Raw genomic sequence first — 27,327 nt, 5'->3', positions numbered from 1 at the left:
CTTACAAAAAATTCACAAGCACAATAAAAAATATAGAGGTATGTAAATAAATTAAAGGCACTCACTGGCTTTATAGAACAAAGCAATTCTCTATTTTAACTGATTTTTTTTATTGAGGATTAACAAAATGTGAGATGTTTTGAAAGCAACAAAACAACTTTTATGTATGTAGTGAGTTTTGTCTACAGGGGACATGCTAGATAAAAGCATAATGCTGGAATTAAAGCATTAAACATTGTGACTTTTAACAAAAAAAGTACTTTGAATCACACGTAACACTACTACATACAGTGCAGCAACTAAGGGACACTATACTACATACAGTGCAGCAACTAAGGGACACTATACTACATACAGTGCAGCAACTAAGGGACACTATACTACATACAGTGCAGCAACTAAGGGACACTATACTACATACAGTGCAGCAACTAAGGGACACTATACTACATTGCAGCAACTAAGGGACACTATACTACATACAGTGCAGCAACTAAGGGACACTATACTACATACAGTGCAGAAACCAAGGGACACTATACTACATTGCAGCAACTAAGGGACACTATACTACATACAGTGCAGCAACTAAGGGACACTATACTGCAGCAACTAAGGGACACTATACTGCAGCAACTAAGGGACACTATACTGCAGCAACTAAGGGACACTATACTACATACAGTGCAGCAACTAAGGGACACTATACTACATACAGTGCAGAAACCAAGGGACACTATACTACATTGCAGCAACTAAGGGACACTATACTACATACAGTGCAGCAACTAAGGGACACTATACTACATACAGTGCAGCAACACATGGGCACTAATCAGATGCAGATTATACATATCAGATTGCCCTGGATTTAATAAGATTATTTAATAAAGCAGTAAAGAGTGCTAATGATGGAGATGAGCTTCCTGTCCTAAGCAGGCTGATAGTTCTCGATCCTTTCCAGTAGTGCTTCTGAATATCCAGGTGAATAATACCTGTTAAAGAAACATAAAGTAGTAAACAAATGTATCATAACACACATAAGTAGCTGGTGAATGTTCCATTTTTTTCACGAATAAATTAAAGAATAAATTAAACACCTGACTATCTCCTCAGGGTAGCAGGCGTTAATGGCGTTGATGTACTCCAGCAGAGCAGAGCCAGGCTCAGCTTTAATTTCCTGCACCTTCTTCAGTCCTCCGCTAGTTACAAACAACCTCCGAGCTTTACTGTCATGTGGAAGAACCTACAGGACATGAAACAAACAGGGCCGATGATTCCTTTCCACAGCCTGCCTTAAACAGGAAATGCTATGTGTGTAATTAAGAACCTGCAGTTGACCTTGCTGAACTGGCAGATGATGTGTTTGAGAACATTGCTGGGAGCTTCGTAGAGCAGTGGCTCCAGTGCTGGAAGGTAAGTGCACTTCTGAAGAACGCTCTTTAAAGCCTTCTTCGCCTGTATCGAGAGAGATCACACTTGTTGTATAATCAAAATCTATACATTTGTTTGTCTTTGGCTTGAGTACTATACACATTTCTAGGTACTATACACATTTCTAGGTACTGTATACCAAGATCCCAATATTCCTAGGGACTAACGACCCAGGTTATTGCCTAACTAAGTCAGTAAGAGTTTGCAAAGTATCAGAGCACAGTCAATTCCATTGAATTATTTTCCATTTTTTGTCAAATCTTTGCACCTTGACTTGCAGGTCCTCTGAGCTCTGGGTGCCCAGGTAAAGACTTAGCAGTTTGGGGAGCACATTAGACATGGCTATAGCTCTTGCATGCTCTGGTGTGTGACGGCCGATCTGTCCCAGTGCCCAGGCTGTTGCAGCCTTTATGTGATCCTCTGTCTCCTCTGACAGACAGATAGCCAACTGAGGTACGCCCTAGTGTTCAGATGAGAAATGGAATGAGGACTGAGGAGAAACTTCAGTAATAAATGATAAAATATTCTAAACTGCGACCTTAATAGGGCAAAATATTTTGCGTATAACTTAATATAAAAGATATAATGTTTATTTATTAAATAGGGTTAGGGTTAGGGTTGATTTATTAAACAGTTTGGCTCTGATTTATTAAACAGTTTGGCTCTTATCTCTATGAATAGGACAAGACCCAAACACCAGCAATAATGAGAGGTATGCAGTCAGAATAACTTTTAAAAGCGACTCACACATTCCCAGGTTGCTCCAGCTTCTGCACACGTGCATATCTAACAAAGTGCCCTGTATCTACTCGTGTCAGCTTCAGAAAAATCTGATGGACCATAAAATAGGGCATATAGTAGCAGACCTTAGATACAATAACAGCCATGGCGAGGTTCTCCGAGTGTGCAGCCACATAGCCGAGCATCATGATGCCGGGCAATCGCACGTTCCCGCTAGAGTCTCCTAGAAAATCAATCACAGCTGCTACACCTCCAGCATTCACGATCATCTGGGATAACTGAAGGGAAACACATGCACACACACACAGCCTTCAGCTAAGAAGCATCTCACAAGTCAAATGTTGTGACTGCTGTGGAAAAAAAAACTTGATAAAGTAATGAAGGTGTTAATGCACATGTGCTCCCCAGTTGTTCTTAATCTTTTCTGCTTTAAAATGCTTTAGTAGCCATGTTAGGTACCTCAGGGGTGTGTTTTGTGATCTCTCGTATCAGTGTGCTGATGTTCTTTCTCACACACTCATCTGGGTCTTTAAGGCAGGCCAGTACAGCAGGGAAGATCTCTGCCTCAACCACCATCTCTGCCAGGTCCACAGAGTGCTTGGAGATTTGGCCTAGAGCTGAGAACACTTGCCTCTATATACAAGACGAAAAATATTTTGTAAAACTTTGATTAATCAGTAGTTCTATTGAGGATATTACAGTTATATTATAATCAATCATCACGATCAATAATCACCTTACTGACCATTGCAAATCACTGACACTGGAGACTCCTTCCATAATTGTTAAATTATTAAATATTAACTTACCATTAACTTAAAAATAATTTGTTAAATAACAACACATTTTTTTCATCAGTTCATCCATTATGTAAGTTTAAGCATTTGGAGTTTCCACCATACAAGTCATACAATTGTTACTATAGAAACGATAACAGATCCAAACAAAAGCATCGTAATAAATCTTAAATCTTGCAATACAGCTGAATTACTGACACAATGAGCTACACCTCCTGACCAATCAGAATCGAGAATTCAACAGTGCCATGTACCGTTTACAAATACACACTTTTTTGAAATACACACTTTTAATATATCTAAAAATATAATTTTAGAATTGTTCATTAGTAAAATTGTGTCAGCCACGCAGAAGTCCATGTTAAAGATTAGGCCGTTACTCTGACCTTCAGTTTGGCATCTGGGTGCAGGCTCATCTGTGCCAGGTGAGCAATGGCTCCAGTGTCCACGACAGTTTGCGCGAGCTCTGGAGAGTGTTTGGAGATGTCGCTCAGTGTTGAAGCGGAGATCCTCTTCAGGGCAATCTCAGGCTCCTGCATACAGAGAACAAGCAGAGGAACCGCGCCTGCATCCACCACCGCCTGAGCCAAGGCTGTGTTATGGAAAACATCAGAAATTTACATAGCAGATTAAACTTCATTAAGGAAAACCTTCAATAATTTAAAGGAACAGATTGAGCAAAAACAACTTTAACCTCAATCACCTCTTACTCTCTAAGATGTACAAGATACTTAAGAATATACAATATATTTTGTCTGCTTATTCTTATTTATATCTGCTTTACATCTTATAAAGCATTTTTGTTATTTTTGAACATTTGAACATTCTTCCCCTAAATATTTCTGTCAGCAATTTGCAATGTAGGAGGTAAGAGGTGGGAGTTAGGATGTAAGAGTTTTGAGGTAAGAGGTATGAGATGGGAGGTAAAAGGTTGGAGGTGGGAGGTAGGAGGTAAGAGGTTGGAGGTGGGACGTAAGTGGGGGAAGGTACAAAGTAGGAGGTAAGAGGTGGGAGTTAAGAAGTAGGTAAGAGGGAGGTGGTGGTTGGTGTAGCTGTGAAATCTTCAGACTTACAGCCGTTGTGGCGAGCGATGTAGCCCAGCGCCCACGCAGCAGCTTCTTTTACTCCAGGATCAAACTCCTCCAGGGAGATGACAAGAGCTTCGAGACCACCGCAGTCTACCACAGCTTGTGCGAGCTCGGGTGAGTGCTTCGCCACGGCACGGAGAACGAATGCCGCCGCCTTCTTATAAAAGCGCTGTGGATTACAATTGTGTTTATAGTGAAACTTGAGACAACACAGAAAACAGCTACCCTTTAATTAATGAAGTTAATAGATTACGTATTAATTGTGTGAAAATTCAAGTAAAATAAAATATTTCTGCCATGTGGACTATGAAGGTGTCATCAGTCTAACAATGAGGACAACAATGAGTTCCGAGACTACTCTGAGCTACATCCAAGATTTTCAACAGTTAATACAGTTAAATGTTCGAAAATATCAGCTAGAACATAGGGCTGATGGCTTACGTTCTGCTCAGCCAGCGAGTAGACGAGCTGAGGCAGGATTTCTCCCCTCACCACTGCCTCAGCCAGGTCATTGTTGTAGCTGGCGAGTCTTCCGAGAGCCAAAGCAGCCGTCTGCTGGATACTCGGGACCGCATCCAGAAGGAGAGGCCTCAGGAGCGACAACACACCTGAAATGAGAGTGAGAGAGAGAGAGAGAGAGAGAGAGAGAGAGAGAGAGAACAATATTTTTTACAATACATCTGTGTTGATGAATAAATTTTCTTTTTTTTTTACAAAATGGAAATCCTGAAAACGTGTCATGTCAGAATCAGGATCAGAATTAGGTTTTATTAAAAGCTGCATGGTTGTTTTCCAATCTTTAGCTTGTAGCCTCCCGTTGAGACAGGAGAGGAAGCTGATGTGATCTTCTGCAGTTGGAGCTCATCCACCTCAAGCTTCAACAGGTTGCATGTTCTTTTCTGCTTTTCTGCTCACCATGGTTGCAAAGAGTGATTACCATAGACTTATTGTCAGCTTGTTTTCCATTACTGCCTGTAAGGAGTCAACCCCCTCTCAACTATTCTCTATTTATAACTATTTAACATGATTGGTGAACATGAATTAAACTCTTCTTTTGCATATATAATTATAAACATTCAATTTTACAGAACATTTAACAAGATCACTTACCTGCATTTTGAAGTGTTTCAATATTCTGAGGTCTTGTTGCAAGCTCTGCAACTGTTTGCACAAACTTCATCCTTTCTTTCTGGTACTGCTCAAAAACTAAAACATGTCAAATAATACAATTTAGGAAAAGACTAAAGGCTAACAATAATAATAATAATAATAATAATAATAATAATAACAATAATAATAATAATTATTATTATTATTATTATTATTATTATTATTATTATTATTATTATTATTATTATTATTATTATTATTATTAATATAAACAATTAATTAATTAATCAATTAATTCTTTGTATGAATGAAAAACTTTCCTTTTTCCATTTTTAATCTATACAACCTTCATATAAGTGTTAACCATCAAAGTATAATAAGGCAACAAGAAAAATCTACAATTATTCTTTATTAAAAATGACTAAAATGATGAAAATTATAAAACCTAAATAGCCCTAATGCCTAAACAGTGACAATCTTTACATTCAAAGCTCTATAATATTTTCTCACCCTGTAAAACTTGCCGTTGGGTCATAGTTCCAATCCCACAACAATAATAATAATACAAAAGACCAAAGTGACTCTCAAAGAAGTTATTAAAAATTACGCGCAATGTAAATTCACTCGCTCTCTGTTGTTGTCTACGCGTCGCGTTGGCATAGCAACAGACCGGAAGTAATCTCTCGTGCTCTAGGTCTGGGATGAATTCTCCATTATCCTTTGAATAAAAGTGCACTAAGCAGAATGCAGAAGCCATAGTTTTATACACTATGGGGGGGAAAGAAGATAAATAAAAGACATTTAGAATTCCGCCTTATATTTAATACATGCAAAATTAATAAAATAAAATAAATAAATAAAATGATTTTGAGAACCGTTTCTTCTTCTTCCTACATGTACAGAAGCCCCTCTGTAATCGTTATATATAATAAACACCTGAATTATTTTAACGTCACTTTATTCAGAAGACCTGTCCACCTTCTCTTTACATGGCAGTAAATAAAGTCATACAGATACAGCTGAAGAACTTCAGTTAATTTACACCTCAAATGTCACAATGGGGAAAAACCAGAAAAGTTGGTCTGAGTATTTAAGAAGCTGCTGATCTGAGATTTTCACACACAGGTTTACACAGAATGGTGAACAAATCTAAAAATACTCCAAATAATCACTTTTTACAACCGTGGTGAGCTGCAATACCTAAAGTGCCCACTTGGTGGCACTATCAACACTCGAAAACAAATCAGATTAATGACAGTAATGAGTCTTAATGAGTCAGTAATGTACCTTCTGAACAGACTTCCAAGGTGGATTGAAAAAGTGCCTGGGTTACAGATATGGGTGTTTTTTTCTTAAATTGGATATTGGAATGTTGCACTTTTTCCACCATTTTTTTTTAGGACTGGCTTGTACAATTCCCTGCCTGGACACTAGGGGGACATTCTGGCATTTTTTTGTTTATCTGTGCCACGTGTCTTTGTTCATGTTTGCCCTGCCCTATCTTTAATCCATTCCCACCTCTGCACACCTGTCCCTCATGTCTTCCTTTTTACCATCCCTATTCAGTCCTGTGGTCTTGTGTCTGGTTTTTGCTGAATCCTTTTCTTCGGTTTATTGTTGTTTTTGTTTCTGTGTTTTGTATTAGTAATTCTGTCTATTTCTTTTTAGTTGTTTCCATGTTCCTAGTGTTTGATGCCCTTGTTGTTTTCCCTAATAGACCCACTTTTTATGTTATCCCTGCATTTGGGACTTCACTCCCGTGAAGATGCTCGCTTTTCCTGACAGGACTAAGCCAGATATAGAGCCAGCGAGATAGCCTCAACCCTGGTGCCTAATTTTGGAGCACTATTCCTGACTATTCTTTCTGGCATTTTAGAACCTTTTTTGGAGTTTTGTTTTTTCTTAGGTGAACTTCAGTCCGCACCTGTTTCTGTGCGGGATGCCGCTTTACTTTCTGTTTTTCCCGTGGGGATGCAGCCTCACCTCTTGCTTGTGGAGGATGTCAACAGCCTGCTGTTTCCCTTTTCTGAGTCCTTGTCTTCAGTTTGTTGTTTTTGTTTTCGTGTTTTGTATTAGTAATTCTGTCTCTTTCTTTTAAGTTGTTTTGATGTTCCTAGTGTTTGTAGCCTGTTATTTTCCAGAATAACTCCCCTTTTTATGTTATTTATGGATGTTTTAGACATTTTTTATTTTAAAAATAACACAATAAGCAGTTGCTTTTTGTCTTATTTTTTAACCCATCATATTTGTCTGTTCTCCACTTTTCTTTAGCTATTGTCTCATTTCACCTGCTCCCGTTTCCTCCGATTCTTACCGGACGTTGACCAAACTGAAGCACTGACTGATTTGTTTCTGAGCCGGCGAAATCGTTTGTGTTCACCAGGAAAGGCAGCCGGCAGATCGGTATGCTGTGAAGCACTGGGAATTGAGCTGTATTGGATGCAGTCGTCTGATCGATGCCTTATAGCGTACACTGTAACCTACCACTCGAATAACTGTCCGTTTATTTTGCCGCCAAACAATCAACACTCCTACTGAAATAAGCTGTGTAAGTAGAGAGTGTGTGTGTGTGTGTGTGTGTGTGTGTTTCATTTTAGAAAATAAGCATCCAAGTCATTACTGTGAATGATTCAGATGTAACACTGTATGTGATATGGTGTGATTCAGAAGGTCAAAAAAGTTTGCTTGAAATTCAACAATGCGTGCAAAACAACAAATAACACCTGTGAGACTGACAGTGTGGCTAATTCTTTTTATGTCAGTTACCTATTTCCACTTTTGTACAAATTTTATGTTTCACAAATATTTTTATTATTCCTATTCAACTGACAGCCTCTTCTCTACTCTCTACTGATGCTCCAGTGCTGCATACAGGTCACATGATAATAAATCACGTTGATGTATTCTGTACATTCTGTACATCCAAGGGACAGAAATATCAAACTATGACTTTTAGTACATATTTTAGCTTTTGCAAAATGTTTCCATTTGCAACATATTAGGATAATATTGTGCTCTCTGAAAGCAATCGCACCTCCTTTACTAAAATGGGCAGCCCCACAGGCCATGCTTTCTTCCGTATAACTTTCAAAATGTGAGATTTTTTAAAAGCAACAAACTGTTATATTTGTAGTGAGTTTCATCTACAGGGGACATACTAGATAAAGGCAATTGCTGGAATTAAAGCGTTAAACATTGCAACTTTTAACAAAAAAATCACACGTGACACTATACTACATACAGTGCAGCAACACATGGGCACTAATCAGATGCAGATTCTACATATCAGAGTGCCCTGGATTTAATAAGATTATGTAATAAAGCAGAAAAAGAGTGCTAATCATGGAGATGAGCTGCCTGTCCTAAGCAGGCCGATAATTCTCGATCTTTTCCAGTAGTGCTTCTGAATATCCAGGTGAATAATACCTGTTAAAGAAACATTAACTAGTAAACAAATGTATCATAACACACATAAGTAGAAGGCGACTTTTCCATTTTTTTCCATGAATAAATGTTGATTAAGAACAGTTATACACCTGACTATCTCCTCAGGGAAGCAGGCGTTAATGGCGTTGATGTACTCCAGCAGAGCAGAGCCGGGCTCAGCTTTAATTTCCTGCACCTTCTTCAGTCCTCCGCTAGTTACAAACAACCTCCGAGCTTTACTGTCATGTGGAAGAACCTACAGGACATGAAACAAACAGGGCCGATGATTCCTTTCCACAGCCTGCCTTAAACAGGAAATGCTATGTGTGTAATGAAGAACCTGCAGTTGACCTTGCTGAACTGGCACATGATGTGTTTGAGAACATTGCTGGGAGCTTCGTAGAGCAGTGGCTCCAGTGCTGGAAGGTAAGTGCACTTCTGAAGTACACTCTTTAAAGCCTTCTTTGCCTGTATCGAGAGAGATCACACTTGTTGTATAACCAAAATCTATACATTTGTTTGTCTTTGGCTTGGGTATTATATACCCAGGGTCCTACATTTCTAGGAACTCTGCACTAAGATCCCAATATTCCTAGGGACTATCTAACCAGGGCCTGCATATTTGAAGGGACTGTATACCAAGTTCCCTATATTCATAGGGACTATAAGCCCAGGGCCTGATATTCCTACTGAATACAGGGAATTCTTATGTGCCTATATTTTAAGGGCTCTACATAGGACTCTACATCCAGGGCTTTAATTTATGTAAACCCTACAGACATGTGGGTGTATATTCCACTGGCATTATGTACTCAAAGGTTGTTTTTTTTCCCCCAGAGCCAAAAATTCATAGAACCAAAGTGGCTATATGTAGCTATATGTACACAGGGCCCTACGTTTTTTAGGACGCAAGTCAGTAAGAGTTTGCAAAGTATCAGAGCACAGTCAATTCCTTCAATTATAAGTTTTTTTCTAATTTTTTCAAATCTTTGCACCTTGACTTGCAGGTCCTCGGAGCTCTTGGTGCCCAGGTAGAGACTTAGCAGTTTGGGGAGCACATTAGACATGGCTACGGTTCTCGCATGCTCTGGTGTGTGACGTCCGATCTGTCCCAGTGCCCAGGCTGTTGCAGCCTTTATGTGATCCTCCGTCTCCTCTGACAGACAGATAGCCAGCATAGGTACGCCCTAGTGTTCAAAGAGTTCAGATGAGAAATGGAATGAGGAGAAAGCAGAATCTTCAGTTAAATGATGAAATATTCTAAACTGCGACCTTAATAGGACTGATTAACTAAATATTTTGCATATATCTTAATATAAAAGATATAAGGACTGATTTATTAAACAGTTTGTGGCAAAAAGGTTAAAAACTTCAAGTCAGCAGGCATCTTAGTGACAGTCTTTGTCAATTGTTTTGTCACACAAGCCCAGGCTCTTATCTCTATAAATAGGATGAGACCCACCAGCAGTAATGAGAGGTATGCGGTCAGAATAACTTTTAAAAGCGACCCACACGTGCATATCTAACAAAGTGCCCTGTATCTACTCGTGTATCAGCTTCAGAAAAATCTGATGGACCATAAAATAGGGCTTATAGTAGCAGACCTTAGATACAATAACAGCCATGGCGAGGTTCTCCGAGTGTGCAGCCACGTAGCCGAGCACCATGATGCCGGGTAATCGCATGTTCCCTCTAGAATGCCCTAGAAAATCAATCACAGCTGCTACACCTCCAGAGTTCACGATCATCTGGGATAACTGAAGGGAAACACATACGCACACACAGCTAAGAAGCATCTAACAAGTCAAATGTTGGATTGCTTTGGAAAAAAACTTGATAAAGTAATGAAGGTGTTAATGCACATGTGCTCTCAAAGTTTTCTGCTTGAAAATGCTTTAGTAGCCATGTTAGGTACCTCAGGGGTGTGTTTTGTGATCTCTCGTATCAGTGTGCCGATGTTCTTCCTCACACACTCATCTGGGTCTTTAAGGCAGGCCAGTACAGCAGGGAAGATCTCTGCCTCAACCACCAGCTCTGCCAGGTCCACAGAGTGCTTGGAGATTTGGCCTAGAGCTGAGAACACTTGCCTCTATATACAAGATGGAAAATATTTTGTAAAACTTTGACAGTTTGATTAATCAGTAGTTCAATTGAGGATATTACAGTTATATTATAATCAATCATCACAATCAATAATCACATTACTGACTATTTCAAATCACTGACACTCGAGACTCCTTCCATAATTGTTTATTTATTAAATATTAACTTACCAAGTAAATTAAAAACAGAGAGATTAAAGATTAAGCCGTTACTCTGACCTTCAGTTTGGTGTCTGGGTACAGGCTCATCTGTGCCAGGTGAGCAATGGCTCCAGTGTCCACGACAATTTGCGCGAGCTCTGGAGAGTGTCTGGAGATGTCGCTCAGTGTTGAAGCGGAGATCCTCTTCAGGGCAATCTCAGGCTCCTGCATACAGAGAACAAGCAGAGGAACCGCGCCTGCATCCACCACCGCCTGAGCCAAGGCTGTGTTATGGAAAACATCAGAAATTTACATAGCAGATTAAACTTCATTAAGGAAAACCTTCAATAATTTAAAGGAACAGATTGAGCAAAAACAACTTTAACCTCAATCACCTCTTACTCTCTAAGATGTAGTTAATCAGCCAAAACTTGATGTATAAAATAGCTAACGTAGCTAACAAATAATAAGGCTCACAAGTCGAAAAAAGTTTTTCTGTAGTCTTTGTATGTATTTTTAAATAATGCCACAAAGAATTAATTTCATATTATTATTAAAGGATCACATAATATAGAAGATCCTTAGGAAGAATATATCATAGTATATTATAGTATATTATACAGTATATTTTGTCTGCTTATTCTTATTTATATCTGCTTTACATCATACATAGCATTTTTGTTATTTTATCTTGCACATTCTTCCCCTAAATCTTTCTGACAGCAACAGAATAAAGATCTTCCTCTGCATATACCGTCTATTTAATGTTGTTAAATGTGAATCATAGCTTACTTATATAGAAATTGACTGTCTTTTTTAACAAACATATTAAAATGTGTGTATACACACACACACACACACACACACACACACACACACACACACACACACACACACACACACACACACACACACACATTAAATGCACAACTATTTCTGACCAACAGACCCCAGCATGTCAGGTCAGATCAAAACTGCTCTTCCACCAGTACCCTTAACAAAGGTTTACCACAGGGCTGTGTGCTGAGCCCATTCCTCTATTCTCTCTTCACTCACAACTGTAGGCCTGTGCATGGATCTAATCCCATTATTAAGTTTGCTGATGATGCCACTGTTATTGGCCTCATCCCCAACAAGGCTGAGACAGCCAAAAGGGAAGAGGTACAGCATCTGGCCACATGGTGTCCCGAGAATAACACCAGCAAAACAAAGGAGCTCATCATGGACTTCAGGAGGGAGAGAGGAGGCATGCATGCCCCATGCAAATCAATGAGATGCCAGTTCAAAGGAGGTCTAGACCCTGATGTCCTCATACGTAGTTACAGCATAAGGTAGGAGGTAAGAGACTGGAGGTAAGAGGTTGGAGGTAGGAGTTGTGAGGTGGGATGTGGGATGTAGGAGGAGGGAGGTAGGAGGTAGAGGTCCTGAGGTAAGAGGTGGGATGTAGGAGGAGGGGGGGTAGGAGGTAGGAGGTGGGAGGTAAGAGTTAAGAGGTAGGAGGTGGGAGGTGTAGCTGTGAAATCTTCAGACTTACAGCCGTTGTGGCGAGCGATGTTACCCAGCGCCCACGCAGAAGCCTCTTTCACTCCTAGATCGAACTCCTCCAGGAAGGTGACAAGAGCTTCGAGAGCACCGCAGTCTACCACAGCTTGTGCAAGCTCGGGTGAGTGCTTCGCAACGGCACGGAGAACAAATGAAGCCGACTTCTTATAGAAGCGCTGTGGATTACATTTGTGTTTGTAGTGAAACTTGAGACAACACAGAAAACAGCTACCCTTTAATTAATGAAGTTAATAAATTATGTATTAATTGTGCGGAAATTCAAGTAAATTGAAAGAGATTTGTTTAAAGCCATTTCAAAATGCAGCCTCTCTAAAACTAATGGTTCTTTTATTGTGGTTGCTCTGATATGATGTCAGTAAAATTAAAGAAGCCGTTCTCTGCTGCCCATAAGATCAATTTAAACATTGAATAAAAATCTTCTCTGCCCTTTAAACATTATACTGAATACTAAGTCACATTTTAAGAAATAAACGGTCATTATATTCCAGACTATGGGCCAAGGACCTTTACTATAAAGGCAGCATGAATAACAGCTTCTATTTGATGTCACTATCTTTTTTCTGCCATCTGGACTATGGATTTGTCATCAGTCTAACAATGATTACAACGATGAGTACAGATTACTCTGAAGTCTTCGGTATTAACAGCTACATTCCCAGCTTTTCACTAGTTAAATGATTTAAAATATCAGCTAGAATGCTGGTCTGACAGCTTACGTTATTGTTGGCCAGCGAGTAGACGAGCTGAGGCAGGATTTCTCCCCTCACCACTGCCTCGGCCAGGTCCTTGTTGTAGTTGGCGAGTCTTCCAAGAGCCAGAGCAGCCGTCTGCTGGATACTCGGGACGGCATCCAGAAGGAGAGGCCTCAGGAGCGACAACACACCTGAAATGAGAGAAAAAAGATTACTGTATGCGAGAAAAAGAAAACTGCCCTCAGCCAATAATATTCCTACAAGGCAAATGTTTTAATGTATAAATCATCTATTTATTTATTATTTTTTACAAAATGGAAATCCTAAAAATGTGTCATATCAGGGTCAGGATCAGAATCATGTTTTATTAGTTACGCAAACTCTAATGTACATTATATTACACAGTATATTGTGTTAATAGACATTACACAGTGTATATAAGATACACTATTCTATAATTAAGATGCATTATAAAAACTCCCGCTGAGACAGGAGTGGAAGCTGATGTGATCTTCTGCAGTTGGAGCTCATCCACCTCAAGCTTCAACAGGTTGCATGTTCTTTTCTGCATTTCTGCTCACCATGGTTGCAAAGAGTGATTACCATAGACTTATTGTCAGCTTGTTTTACATTACTGCCTGTAAGGAGTCACCCCTCTCTCAACTATTCTCTATTTAAACTATTTATAACTATTTAACATGATTGGTGAACATGAATTAAACTCTTCTTTTGCATCAGTTCTTTTTTTTGTACTTTTTTTAAACGAAAGGTGCTATATATAATAATAAGCATTCAATTCTGCAAAACATGCAAAACATTAACAAGATCACTTACCTGCATTTTGAAGTGTTTCAATATTTTGAGGTCTTGTTGCAAGCTCTGCAGCTGTTTGCACAAAATTCATCCTTTCTTTCTGGTACTGCTCAAAAACTAAAACATATCAAATGTTACAATTTAGGCTATTTTTAATAATAATAATAATAATAATAATAATAATAATAATAATAATAATAATAATAATAATAATAATAACAACAACAACAACAATAATAATAATAATAATGACAACAACAACAACAACAACAACAACAACAACAACAACAACAATAATAATAATAATAATAATAATAATAATAATAATAATAATAATAATAATGTACAATCATTCTTTACAATTTTTTTTACAAAGATTATGAAAATTATAAAACCTAAATAGCCCTAATGCCTAAATAGTGAAAATCTTTACATTTAAAGCTCTAAAATATTTTCTCACCCTGTAAAACATGCTTCTGGCTCATAGTTTCAATCGCACAATACTACTACTACTACTACTACTACTACTACTACTACTACTACTAATAATAATAATAATAATAATAATAATAATAATAATAATAATAATAATAATAAAAACTTAGACCAGAGTGACTCTCTTAAAGAAATAAGAAAATTACGCGTAATATAAATTCACTCGCTCTCTATTGTTTTAAGCGTCGTGTTGGCATGATCTAGCGTTCTCTCGGTTTGGGGTGAATTCTCCACTATGTGGGGAACGAAAATCCGAATCCGAATCAGAATCAGAATCTGGTTTATTGCCTGGTACTGTAAGTGTCTACATGTACAGGAATTTGTCTTGGCGTGTTGGTGCATAGTAATAATAGAGAAAAAGGATAAATATAAGAAACAAAGGTTATAAAAACATTTATGTATATAAGCATCAAGATTTACAAAAAAAAAAACCAAGCAATTGGATGTAAACAAAAATAGAAACATGAATTGTACACTAATGCAGGATGTGCAAATAAAGTGGCAAATATACAATTGGGACTGTTACATATATTACAAGTGAAAGAAAACTAATGTTTGTATACTATTTGGATATAAACGTGCATGTTTTATCGCTAATAAATAGCAATTCCATATGGTTCCACAAGGTGGCAATGTAAGCATGTAGCTGCTGATCTGATATTTTCACACAGTTTTACACAGAATGGTAAACAGATCTAAAAATACACCAAATAATCTCGCTATGGTGAACTGAGAAGCATCTCAAAACACACATGATTCATGATTCATGACTCTACATTTGCTTCATTTGGCAGACGCCCTTATGCAGTGCGACGTACAAAAGTGCTTAAGTCTCTATCATCGGATACATTAACTCTGGTTCACTAGGTTACATACTTAAGATACCATGAGTCTAAAACACTGTTAATAGTTTTTATTATTATTATTATACATACATAAAACAAACAGGGAAGGAAGTGCTAGTTGATATGTTTCATGAATAAGTACAGTAGGTCTTCAACCGTCGTTTGAAAACAGCCAGTGACTCAGCTGTCCGGACCCCTAGGGAAAGTTCATTCCACCACCTTGTCACCAGAACAGAAAAGTCTTGTAGTATACTTACTTCTTACCCTGAGAGACGGTGGAACCAGGGGAGCAGTACTTTTAGATCTGAGGGTGTGAGGTGCAGTGTGAGGAGTGATAAGGGCTTTGAGATAAGAGGGAGCTGGTCCATTTTTGGCTTTGTTGGCAAGTTTTGTATCTGATGAGTGCAGCTACCGGAAGCCAGTGAAGGGATCGCAGCAGCGGGGTGGTATGCCAGAACCTAGGCAGATTGAAAACAAGCCATGCATCTGCATTTTGGATCATTTGCAGAGGATGAATTGCATTCATAGGTAGACCTGCCAGCAATGCGTTACAGTAATCCAGTCTTGAAATGACAAGAGACTGAACAAGTATCTGAGCAGTCTCTGTGGACAAAAATGGCAGAATCCATCTAATGTTGTAGAGAAGGAACTGACATGAGAGTGTCACATTAGCAACATGAGAGGATAAGGACAGTTGATTGTCCATGGTTACCCCAAGGTTGTGAGCTGTGACTGAAGGGGCGATCAGATTGTTATGGAGGGATATTGCAAGAGCATGACCTGGGGATGAATCACCTGAGAGGCTCAGCAGTTTAGTTTTGCTAGGATTGAGCTTTAACTGATGAGCCGTCATCCATGATGATATTTCTACCAGACATGCTGATATCCGATCAGAAGTTGTGGTATCTGAGGGTGGGAAAAGGAAGATAAGTTGTATATCACCAGTAAGAGAATCCATGTGAGGAAATAACTTCACCAAGAGAGTGAGTATACAGGGAGAAAAGAAGAGGACCAAGTACTGAGCCCTGTGGGACACCAGTAAAGAGTCTCTGTGGAGCAGTTGTCACTCCCCTCCATATTACCTGATATGAGCGTCCTTCAAGGTAGGAAGCAAACCATTCCCATGCTGACTCCTGAAGAATCTTGTGGTTGACCGTAACAAACGCTGCTGAAAGGTCAAGGAGGATGAGGATGGATGACAGTTTGGCTGATCTAGCAGCATGTAGTTTCTCAGAGACATGCAAAAGTGCTGTCTCTGTAGAATGAGCTGCTTTAAAGCCGGACTGGTTGGAATCTAACTAATTGGATCTAACTGATCCAATAAGGAGCAAACAATACAATAACAGTATTTGAAGCCCTGACCATAATATACAGAATTCAGCCTGTTTTTCAATATTATCTTTATAACACCACAAAGAATGTATTCATTAATTATGGATCTGCTTGAAACAAGCACAATACAGCAGTTACACGGTTACAGTTTACACCTGTATAATTAGCCCCTGTGGGGTTTAGCCTTATTAGCCTTATAGGTTCCTTATTATTTTGTGACCACCTTCATGAAACATTCAGTTATTATTCCACTTAACCCAGCTAAATTGTTGTAGTTCTGCACTGTCCATTAAAAAACATGTAACATAAAATACTCAACAGGGATTGGAAAAGCTGAGAAAATCACCTTACATATACTATATATTTAAATTTTGGCCCCACAATTTTTACAGCTGTATTAATTGTATTTTTGCACTGAATACTGTTATTACTATTTCTGTTCTTCACTATTTATTATTATTATTTAAATGTTATTTTAAATTTTATTTTTCATAACATTAGTCACAACTAATACATCACAACATACTCTGATGTTTAAATCATTTATTTTTTAAAGGCAAAACCCAGAAGAAATGTCTAATTACCATGCTGTCTGAAATCCCAGCTAAAGTTTTTTTTAACATAAAACACTGAAGGTACAGTAAACAATTAACAAACAACAGATACAAAGAAAAAGTTCACCATAAACTCATTTCCTCATCCTGATGCCATCCTAGGTGCCAACTTTGTAAGTACTTTTAATCATTCAGGTATCAGTGTCAGGAAACAGGATGTCATTACAGGTAAAATCCAGACCCAAATGCAGGAATTAAATAAAAATAGGTTTTATTAGACAAAACATCAACTACAAACACATTGAAAAAACACTGGGGAAGAAGACTAGGCATCTAAAATAAGAAAACATGAAAACCCAGAAAAACAGAAACACAAACAAGGACTTGTTTTGGACATAAAAAAACAGACATAAGACAACAGGTATATATAAGGAAGACAACCATAGAAACACAAGACAAATCAAAGCCTGCCGGAACAGGGAACAGTCTAATCCATCCATGACAGCACTTCCCCCTCAAGGCGCGGCGGCTCCTAATGCGCCAACCCAGCACCACGGCCGAAAGTAACACAGCGAGGCACGGATGTTCAGAACAGTTAAACATCTTTTTAGGGAAGCAGGCGTTAATGGCATTGATGTACACCAGCAGAGCAGAGCCGGGCTCAGCTTTTATTTCCTGCACCTTCTTCAGTCCTCCGCTAGTTACAAACAACCTCCGAGCTTTACTGTCATGTGAAAGAACCTACAGGACATGAAACAAACAGGGCCGATGATTTCCTTCCACAGCCTGCCTTAAACAGGAAATGCTATGTGTGTAATGAAGAACCTGCAGTTGACCTTGCTGAACTGGCACATGATGTGTTTGAGAACATTCTTGGCAGCTTCATAGAGCAGTGGTTCCAGTGCCGGAAGGTAAGTGCACTTCTGAAGAACGCTCTTTAAAGCCTTCTTCACCTGTATCGAGAGAGATCACGCTTGTTGTATAACCAAAATCTATACATTTGTTTGTCTTTGGCTTGGGTATTATGTAGCCAACGTTGTATATTCCTAGGTACTGTATACCAAGTTCCCTATATTCCTAGGTACTATATACTGTACCAAGTTCCCTATATTCCTAGGGTCTATCTAACCTATTCTATACTGAATACAGGGTTTCCTTATGTTTTTAGTGCCTATATTTTAAGGGCTCTACTTTCCAGGACTTTATTGTATGTAAACCCTACAACCATGTGGGTCTATATTCCACTGGCACTGTGTACTTTTCCAAGGGCCATAAATTCATAGGACTAAAGTGGCTATATGTGGCTATATGTACCCAGGGCCCTATATTTTTTAGGACCTAATTCAGTAAGAGTTTGCAAAGTATCAGTTCAATTCCTTCAATTAAGTCATTTTGCCATTTTTTGAAAATGTTTGCACCTTGACTTGCAGGCGTTGACATAGTAGTTTGGGAAGCACATCAGACATGGCCAGAGCTCTTGCATGCTTTGGTGTGTGATGGTTGATCTGTCCTAGTGTCCAGGCTGTTGCAGCCTTCAGATGAGAAATGAAATGAGGAGAAAAACTCCAGTGTTAAATGATAAAATATTCTAAACTATGACCTTAAATGGACTGATTAACTAAATATTTTGACTAAAAATAGTTATGTGGTCAAAATAACATTTCAAAGCGACGCACACATTCTCAGATTACTCCATCTCCTGCACACATGCATATCTAACAAAGTGCCCTGTATCTACTCATGTGTCAGCCTCAGAATCTCATGGACCCTAAAATAGAGCTTATAGTAGCAGACCTTAGATACAATAACAGCCATGGCGAGGTTCGCTAATTGTGCAGCCATGTAGCCGAGCATCATGATACCAGGCAATTGCTTGTTTCTTCTAGAGTCCCACAGAAAATTATTCACAGCTGCTACACCTCCAGCCTTCACGATCGTTTGGGATAACTGGAGGGAAACACATACACACATACAGCCATGAGCTAAGAAGCATCTCACAAGTCAAATGTTGGATTGCTGTGTGGGAAAAATGGATAAAATAATGAAGGTGTTAATGCACATGTGCTCTCCAGTTGCTCTTAATCTTTTCTGCTTGAAAATGCTTTAGTAGCCATGTTAGGTACCTCAGGGGTGTGTTTTGTGATCTCTCGTTTCAGCGTGCTGTCGTTCTGCTTCACACACTCATCTGGGACTTTAAGGCAGGCCAGTACAGCAGGGAAGATCTCTGCCTCAACCACCATCTCTGCCAGGTCCACAGAGTGCTTGGAGATCTGACACTATAGAAAAATGAGCAAAACCTCCTGACCAATTAGAATCGAGAATTCAACAGCGCTGTGTAACATTTACAATAAACATTATATCTTAGATTTATTTATTCAAACTCTTATCTGTATAAAGTGTAGCTGGTGTTTAACGTTTTTAAAATCGTTTCAGTCACACAGAAGTCCATGTGGGAAAAACAGAGAGATTAAAGATTAGGCTGTTACTCTGACCTTCAGTTTGGCGTCTGGGTGCAGGCTCATCTGTGCCAGGTGAGCAATGGCTCCAGTGTCCACGACAGTTTGCGCGAGCTCTGGAGAGTGTCTGGAGATGTCGCTCAGTGTTGAAGCGAAGATCCTCTTCAGGGCAATCTCAGGCTCCTGCATACAGAGAACAAGCAGAGGAACCGCGCCTGCGTCCACCACCGCCTGAGCCAAGGCTGTGTTATGGAAAACATCAGAAATTTACATAGCAGATTAAACTTCATTAAGGAAAACCTTCAATAATTTAAAGGAACAGATTGAGCAAAAACAACATTAACCTCAATCACCTCTTACTCTCTAAGCCAAAACTTGCTTGATGTCTAAAATGAGCTTTTACAGTTTTACACTGGAGGCTAACGTAGCTAACAAATAATAAAAATTCAAGACTAACCATTGATCATTATACAAACTTTAGATTTCTGGTTTCTTTAAGTCTGACACTTGCAGGCTCAAAAAAAAAAATCTCACAGCAGTAGTCTTTGTATGTATTTTTAAATAACGCCAGAGTGAATTAACTTCATATTAATTGTAAAGAATTACATAATGTACAAGATCCTCAGGGAGAATATACAGTATATTTTGTCTGCTTATTCTTATTTATAGCTGCTTTACATGTTACAAAGCATTTTTGTTATTTAACCTTGTACATTTCCCCCAAAATATTTCTGTCAGCAACAGAATAGAGATCTTCCTCTGCATATACCGTCTATTAATGTACTTTATAGACAGAATCATAGTGTATGCATGTACGTACTGCTTCAAAATGCCAAAAGAAACAGGACAGAAAAGAGAGAGTAGGCGATCTCTGTTGCACAAAAATGCACTGTTTGTCCCCCTTTTCTTCCCGTAGGTTATTCGGACAAAAACCTGTAGACTGAGGAACAGCTTTTTCCCTAGGGCTGTCTCCTTAGTAAAGTCTGCATCCTGGGGACCACCCATCCCTGTATATTCTGTCAATAGCACCTGTATATTTGTCAATATATTATATAATATATAACACCCTGTATATCATGTCTATAGAACCCAACCTGTATATCTCTCTATGTCCATAGGGGGGCACGGTGGCTTAGTGGTTAGCACGTTTGCCTCACACCTCCAGGGTTGGGGGTTTGATTCCAAACTGCATTGTATTGATTTGTACTTGTACATGTGTAATGATGATAAAGTTAAATCTAATCGAATCGAATCTTAATACTAAAGTGCACATATAGGCCTTCTGAGTGTCTCCAGCTTAACTAAGGGTCTGTCGTAAAACAGCATATACTGTATACTGTACATACAGAAACACTTGAAAAATTTTTTAAAACCTTTTGACAATACGGAAGTTCAGACCTTGATGTCCTCATAGGTAGCATAAGGTAAGAGTTTGGAGTTGGGAGGTAGGAGCTTGGACGTGGGAGGAAGGAGGTAAAAGGTTGGAGGTAGGAGGTAAGAGGTTGGACGTGGGACATAGGAGGTCGGAAGTGGGAGGTAAGAGGTTGGAGGTGGGAGGTAAGAGCTATGAGGTAAGTGGTTAGAGGTAGGAGGTGGAAGGTAAGAGGTTGGAGCTGGGATGTAGGATGTAATGGGTAGGAGGTAGGAGGTAACAGGTTAGAGGTGGAAGGTAATAGGTAAGAGGTTAGAAGTGGAAGGTGGGAGGTAAGAGGTAGAAGGTAAGAGGTGTAAGGTGGAATGTAGGAGTTAAAAGGTGGGAGGTGTTGCTGTGAAATCTTCAGACTTACAGCCGTTGTGGCAAGTGATGTTGCCCAGCGCCCATGCAGCAGCGTCTTTCACTTTCGGATGGAACACCTCCAGGGAGATTACAAGAGCTTCGAGACCACCACAGTCTACCACAGCTTGTGTGAGCTCGGGTGAGTGCTTCGCCACGGTACAGAGAACAAATGCCACCGCCTTCTTATAGAAGCGCTGTGGATTACATTTGTGTTTATAGTGAAACGAGACAACACAGAAAATAGCTACCCTTTAATTAATGAAGTTAATACATTACATATGAAATGTGTGGAAATTCACAGCTACATTCCCAGATTTTCACCGTTTAAATGCTTTAATATATTAGCTAGGATGCAGAGCTGATGGCTTACTTTCTTCTTGGCCAGAAAGTAGATGAGCTGATGCAGGATTTCTCCCCTCAACACTGCCTCGGCCAGGTCATTGTTGTAGCTGGCGAGTTTTCCGAGAACCAGAGCAGCCGGCTGCAGGGCAGTTGGGAAGACATCAAGAAGGAGAGGCCTCAGGATTAACATCACATCTGAAATGAGAGAGAGAGAGAGAGAGAGAGAGAGAGAGAGAGAGAGAGAGAGAGAGAGAGAGAGAGAGAGAGTACTGTATGTGAGAAAGGGAAAAGCATTAAGCATCAATCCTAAAATTGTGTCATATCAGAGTCAGGATTTTTTTTATAGTGCATCTTAACTATAGAATAGTGTATCTCATATATACTGCATTATAAAAAACTGGCGTTGAGACATGATAAGAAGCTGATGTGATCTTCTGCAGTTGGAGCTCATCCACCTCAAGCTTCAACAGGTTTTTCTGCTTTTCTGCTCATCATGGTTGCAAAGAGTGATTACCATAGACTTATTGTCAGCTTGTTTTAAATTACAGCCTGTAAGGAGTCACCCCTCTCTCACCCCTCTATTCTCTATTTAAACTTTTTTCTTTTTTGTATGAAAGGTGCTATATATAATAATAAGCATTCAATTCCGCAGAACATTAACAAGATCACTTACCTGCATTTTGAAGTGTTTCAATATTTTGAGGTCTTGTTGCAAGCTCTGCAACTGTTTGCCCAAACTTCTTCCTTTCTTTCTGGTACTGCTCAAAAACTAAAACATATCAAATGTTACAATTTAGGAAAAGACTAAAGGCTATTTATAATAATAATAATAATAATAATAATAATAATAATAATAATAATAATAATAATAATAATAATATTTAATCTATCTATCTATCTATCTATCTATCTATCTATCTATCTATCTATCTATCTATCTATCTATCTATCTATCTATTTATTTATTTATTTATTCTTTGTATGAATAAAAAAAAAAATGTTTTTTCCATAAAAGCTTCATATAAAAGTGTTAACCAGCAAAGTATAACAAAGCAACAACAAATTTTTTAATTAATATTAATTTTAAAAATATTCATTTAATTTAATTAATATTTTAACATTTTAATTTCTTTATTAAAAATAACCTAAATGACAATCTTTAAATTTAAATCACTAAAATATTTTCTCACCCTGTAAAACATGCTTCTGGCTCAAAGTTTCAATCCCACAATAAAAAAAAAGGAGACAAAAACAGACCAGACTGATTCTCTTAAATAAGTAAAAAGAAAAAAACGCGAAATTTCCTCGCGCTTTGTTTTTTAAGCGTTTTGTTGGCATGGCAACAAACCGAGTTATTATCTAGCGTGCTCTAGGTTTGGGTTCAATTCTCCACTATTCTGTGAATCGGTTTTTTATACACTATATTGGAAACGAAGATCCGAATCCGAATCAGAATCAGAATCTGGTTTATTGCCTGGTACTGTAGGTTTCTACATGTACAGGAATTTGTCTTGGTGTGTTGGTGCAGAAGCATAAATCTAAGAAACAAAGGTTATATAATCAATTATGTGATTTCTTTTTCTTCTTCTTCCTACATGTACAGAAGCACCTCCGTAACCGTTATATAATAAACACCTGAATTATCTAAAAACTGTTTAGATATAAATGTGCATATTTTTATCTCTAATAAATAGTAATTTTATATGGTTCCACTAGGGGGCAATATAAGCATGTAATAATTAATCCTATACATCGGTCACTGTTCACCTTCTCTTTCACCCAACTATCCAATCAGCAACCGTGATAACATGGCAGTACATAAAGTCATACAGATACAGCTAAAGAACTTCAGTTAATTTACACCTCAAATGTCACAATGGGGAAAAAACAGAAAAGTTGGTTTGAGTATTTAAGAAGCTGCTGATCTGAGATTTTCACCCACAACTTTACACAGAAAGGTGAACAAATATAAAAATGCTCCAAATAATCACTTTTTACAACCACCGTGAGCTGAGAAGCATCTCAGAACACACAATATCATGAGTATTGAGGCAGATGAGCTGCGATAGCAGAAGATCACATCAGGTTCCCATCCTGTCATCCAGAAAACAGCAATCTGATGTTCCAGCAGATTCAGACTCACCCAAAGTAAAGAAACACAGAAACATAGCCATTTGATATATTTATTTATCATGTCCATGTTTTTTTTTTATAACCTTTGTTTCCAATATTTATGATTCTTCTTGACTAGTAATATGCACCAACACACCAAAACAAATTCCTGCACATGTAGACTCTTCACAGTACCAGGAAATAAACCAGATTCTGATTCAGATTCATGATTGGTTAAACTTTAACTGATTCAATGAGGAGCAAACAATACAATAACAGTATTTAAAGCCCTGACCATAATATACAGAATTCAGTCTGTTTTTCAATATTATCTTTGTGAAGCCACAAAGAATGTGTACAATATTTATGGATCTGCTTGAAACAAGCACGATACAGCAGTTACACGGTTACAGTTTACACCTGTATAATTAGCCCCTGTGGGGTTTAGCCTTATTAGCCTTATAGGTTTAGGTTTATAGGTAGCCATATTAGCCTTATTATTACTTATTTGTGACCACCTTCATTAAACATTCAGTTATTATTCCACTTAACTCAGCTAAATTGTTGTAGTTCTTCACTGTCTATTAAAAAAACAATATAGATTAGAAATAGCTGTGAAAAGCACCTTTTATTTATAATATATCTACATTTTGACCCCATAAATTAAGGTGAGAAGTCCACAACCTTGGACTCAGGCTGAATCCACCAGATCTGTGACTGGAGAATAGAAGAGAGCAGCTCTGTAATTCCCCTAACACACTGAGGGTTAGATGAAATGCAGAGAACATAATAAATCATGTTGATTTACTCAAAGATTGAAGTGCCCACCTCTCATCCTGCACGGCAACAGCGCTGAGTGTATTTCAGCACGCTGGGTGATATTTTATCAGGATGTCTTTTCTTGAGTCATATTTGCTTAACAAGAAATTCAACAACTCTCTATAATCACAGGATGCTGGAGTTCATCATGATTCAGCTTCAGTGGAATTGAACCTCTCTAGTGTAAGCATGAATAAAGAGCTTAAGGGGCCAGATCGGATAGGCAGTGCAAAAGAGATAGCTCATAAAAGCTCATGTGTTTGAGCACGTGCATATTATGGAATATATCTCAATGCAACACAAGCTGTTCAATGTTCTGTATAACATCATTAATAAACGCTCAGATGCAGTATGTCTCGGTGTTGAATGCTAGCTAACATAAACTTGACAGTAATAATAGTAAACGTTAAAAATAAAACGAGATTTTTATGAGGTGGCACAACAGATAGTGTTGCTTTCAAAATCCTCTGTTCGATCCTGAGCTTGTGTGGAATTTTATGTGTATTTTCCACTATCTCTGTGGGTTTCCTCAGGGTTCTCTGTTTTTCTCCCATTTTCCCAATTTTTTTGTACAAAATTTGGGGATACACAACTTAAAGGTAACAGCTGTTTAAGATTAATTTTCTGTAATCCTGGATTAAAAAAACTTAATTTATCATTTATTTAAACATTTTATATTTTTTTATTAATATCTGGATGTTATGTATCTGGATGTTAGGTAAACATTACTTTTTTAAACGTATAATTTGATTTCATAGCAAACACTAGCTAACATTATCTCAGAAGGAAAAAAGACATTTTGTTTAAAAAAAAAAGCCAGATTAGTATTTACTTATGAATTCAGACTACATCTAAATTAACTCCATTCCTTATTATGAACATTTACAGTTAAATGACTAATCTACCCAGTTACTGACCAAACATGCTAATGAAGTAAACCTTTATTAGCAAGATAAACCACATTTAATGTATAATCCCAATTAATTCCGTATCAATTTCATTCCTTTAAGAGGTAAATGTTGTGAATTATAATAAAACCTGATACCATGTTAATGAAAAAAATCATTTTGGGAAAAAAAATGTTAGTTAAACTGTTGGTATTTGTGACAGTCCATCGTTCTTGTGTCGTAGGTGACACATATTCAGTGTGTTTGAATCGTTCACATAAACACATCTAAGACAATGTGTCGGTCGAGTTAACCTTTATTTTATTTTATTTATTTATTGTGTTGATTACATGAGTAAAGTGAGTCCAACACGTTTTGCAAATAACAGTAAACAAATTTGTGGCGCCATCTTGAGGGAAGAGCAGGAACTGCACACAACTGACACACGGCACAAACTGTTATTGTCTTTAATATCTAATTATAAGAGATGTTATTGATTTCTATAATTTGACAGAATACAGACTTTTTTATTCTTACAGGATTTTGCATCAATGCAAAGTGAATTTTGATGTGAGAGACCGCGGTACACACACGGATGTGTGTGTGTGTGTGTGTGAGAGAGAGAGAGAGAGAGAGAGAGAGAGAGAGAGAGAGAGAGTGTGTGTGTGTGTGTGTGTGTGTGTGTGTGTGTGTGTGTTTCACATCGGGACAGTCTTGGCTAGCTCGCTAGCAGACAGGACTAGCTGCTGCATATTCCAGTGAAGCAGGCGACTTAAAACGAGGACTTGTTCTTGAAATAACAAAAACAAGGCACCGTTTCCATGGACAACACGTCCATCATTACCCAGGTAGCAAATCCAAAGGAGGAGGAAATCATTTCTTCGAGTCAAGAAAAAGGTGAGAGATGTTTACACTTACACACACACACACACACACACACACACACACACACACACACACACACACACACACACACACACACACACGGCTGATGGTGCTGTTAGTGATGGGGGGGGGGTGTTGTTTATTAGAGGAATCGCGGTGCAACACTGTTGCATCACATTAATAATTGGTCCAGCAAAACGACAGCAATTAAAATATTCACACTGAAATCCTTTGAAAGGGAAAAGAGCTTAATTAACGCTCGCGACTTTTCCAGTTATATAATGGTGTATAATAAACACTGTTCCTTAGACAGCACCATTAATGACGAGACCTGTAAATAAACACAAGTGTAATCTTTCTTATTTATTTATTTATTTATTTATTTATTTATTTATTTATTTATTTATTTATTAAACTGAATATATAACCTTAGTACAACGAGACCTGTAAATAAACACAGGTGTAATCTTATTTATTTATTTATTTATTTATTAAATTAAATCTATAATGTTAGTAGATCAACAGGGAAATGTAAATATTGGCTTTTCATTACTGCGTCAAGTGAAGATCCAGGCTTTACTGCCATTTAGTTCTATCAAGATTATTTAAATATTGATTAGATTTTACATTTATCTTATTTTAATGCAAAGGGGGAGATTTAGATCTTTGAAATTTGAATTGTCTGGAAAGTATTATAAAATGTGTGGATTTTGTGTTATGCCCATGTTTGGGATGAAACATTATTATTATTATTATTATTATTATTATTATTATTATTATTATTACATTAATATAATGCAAAAATAAATATAAACAATACTACTGCACTTATACTACTATTGCTAATTATTATTATTATTATTATTATTATTATTATAAATGAATACCAACATCAATGCTACTTTAATGCTACAAC

The 27,327-nt window shown here is 37.9% G+C and overlaps 4 protein-coding genes across 5 annotated transcripts in view; 1 reads left to right on the top strand and 3 right to left on the bottom strand.

Moving 5' to 3' along the window:
- Window positions 1-86: 86 nt before the first annotated feature.
- On the bottom strand, window positions 87-5,845 carry LOC113660979 (sperm-associated antigen 6). Its single transcript, XM_027174855.2, has 11 exons — window positions 5,681-5,845; window positions 5,171-5,266; window positions 4,502-4,668; window positions 4,046-4,229; window positions 3,359-3,564; window positions 2,635-2,808; window positions 2,301-2,453; window positions 1,703-1,894; window positions 1,342-1,458; window positions 1,101-1,246; window positions 87-995 (listed from the first exon to the last, which is right to left on the bottom strand). Exons 1-11 carry the CDS (start codon window positions 5,703-5,705, stop codon window positions 932-934), a joined length of 1,524 nt encoding a protein of 507 aa, XP_027030656.2. The 5' UTR covers window positions 5,706-5,845; the 3' UTR covers window positions 87-931.
- A 2,563-nt stretch (window positions 5,846-8,408) lies between these two features.
- Window positions 8,409-14,620, bottom strand: LOC113660992 (sperm-associated antigen 6-like). The gene is made up of 11 exons (XM_027174873.2): window positions 14,368-14,620; window positions 13,929-14,024; window positions 13,119-13,285; window positions 12,374-12,557; window positions 10,918-11,123; window positions 10,512-10,685; window positions 10,201-10,353; window positions 9,592-9,783; window positions 8,948-9,064; window positions 8,707-8,852; window positions 8,409-8,596 (listed from the first exon to the last, which is right to left on the bottom strand). The coding sequence occupies exons 1-11, from the start codon at window positions 14,390-14,392 to the stop codon at window positions 8,533-8,535; spliced, it is 1,524 nt and encodes a 507-aa protein (XP_027030674.2). The 5' UTR covers window positions 14,393-14,620; the 3' UTR covers window positions 8,409-8,532.
- A 2,767-nt stretch (window positions 14,621-17,387) lies between these two features.
- Window positions 17,388-23,100, bottom strand: LOC113660972 (sperm-associated antigen 6-like). The gene is made up of 10 exons (XM_027174844.2): window positions 22,899-23,100; window positions 22,382-22,477; window positions 21,737-21,903; window positions 21,377-21,560; window positions 19,626-19,831; window positions 19,257-19,409; window positions 18,928-19,080; window positions 18,552-18,665; window positions 17,970-18,086; window positions 17,388-17,874 (listed from the first exon to the last, which is right to left on the bottom strand). Exons 1-10 carry the CDS (start codon window positions 23,044-23,046, stop codon window positions 17,467-17,469), a joined length of 1,746 nt encoding a protein of 581 aa, XP_027030645.2. The 5' UTR covers window positions 23,047-23,100; the 3' UTR covers window positions 17,388-17,466.
- A 3,107-nt stretch (window positions 23,101-26,207) lies between these two features.
- Window positions 26,208-27,327, top strand: part of ctdspla (CTD (carboxy-terminal domain, RNA polymerase II, polypeptide A) small phosphatase-like a) — a 36,841-nt gene continuing 35,721 nt past the window's right edge. The window contains exon 1 of one of the 2 annotated variants that reach the window (XM_027174817.2): window positions 26,208-26,423. In XM_027174817.2, the coding sequence (XP_027030618.1) occupies window positions 26,348-26,423 (76 nt within the window). In that variant the 5' untranslated portion in view covers window positions 26,208-26,347. The remainder of the gene's footprint in view (window positions 26,424-27,327) is intronic. The other variant, XM_027174820.2, reaches the window with a different exon arrangement.

Source organism: Tachysurus fulvidraco, chromosome 25, assembly GCF_022655615.1.
Source record: "Tachysurus fulvidraco isolate hzauxx_2018 chromosome 25, HZAU_PFXX_2.0, whole genome shotgun sequence".
Classification (NCBI taxonomy): domain Eukaryota; kingdom Metazoa; phylum Chordata; class Actinopteri; order Siluriformes; family Bagridae; genus Tachysurus; species Tachysurus fulvidraco.
Note: the sequence above shows the minus strand (reverse complement) of the source record. Positions and strands in the feature narration are given on the sequence as shown.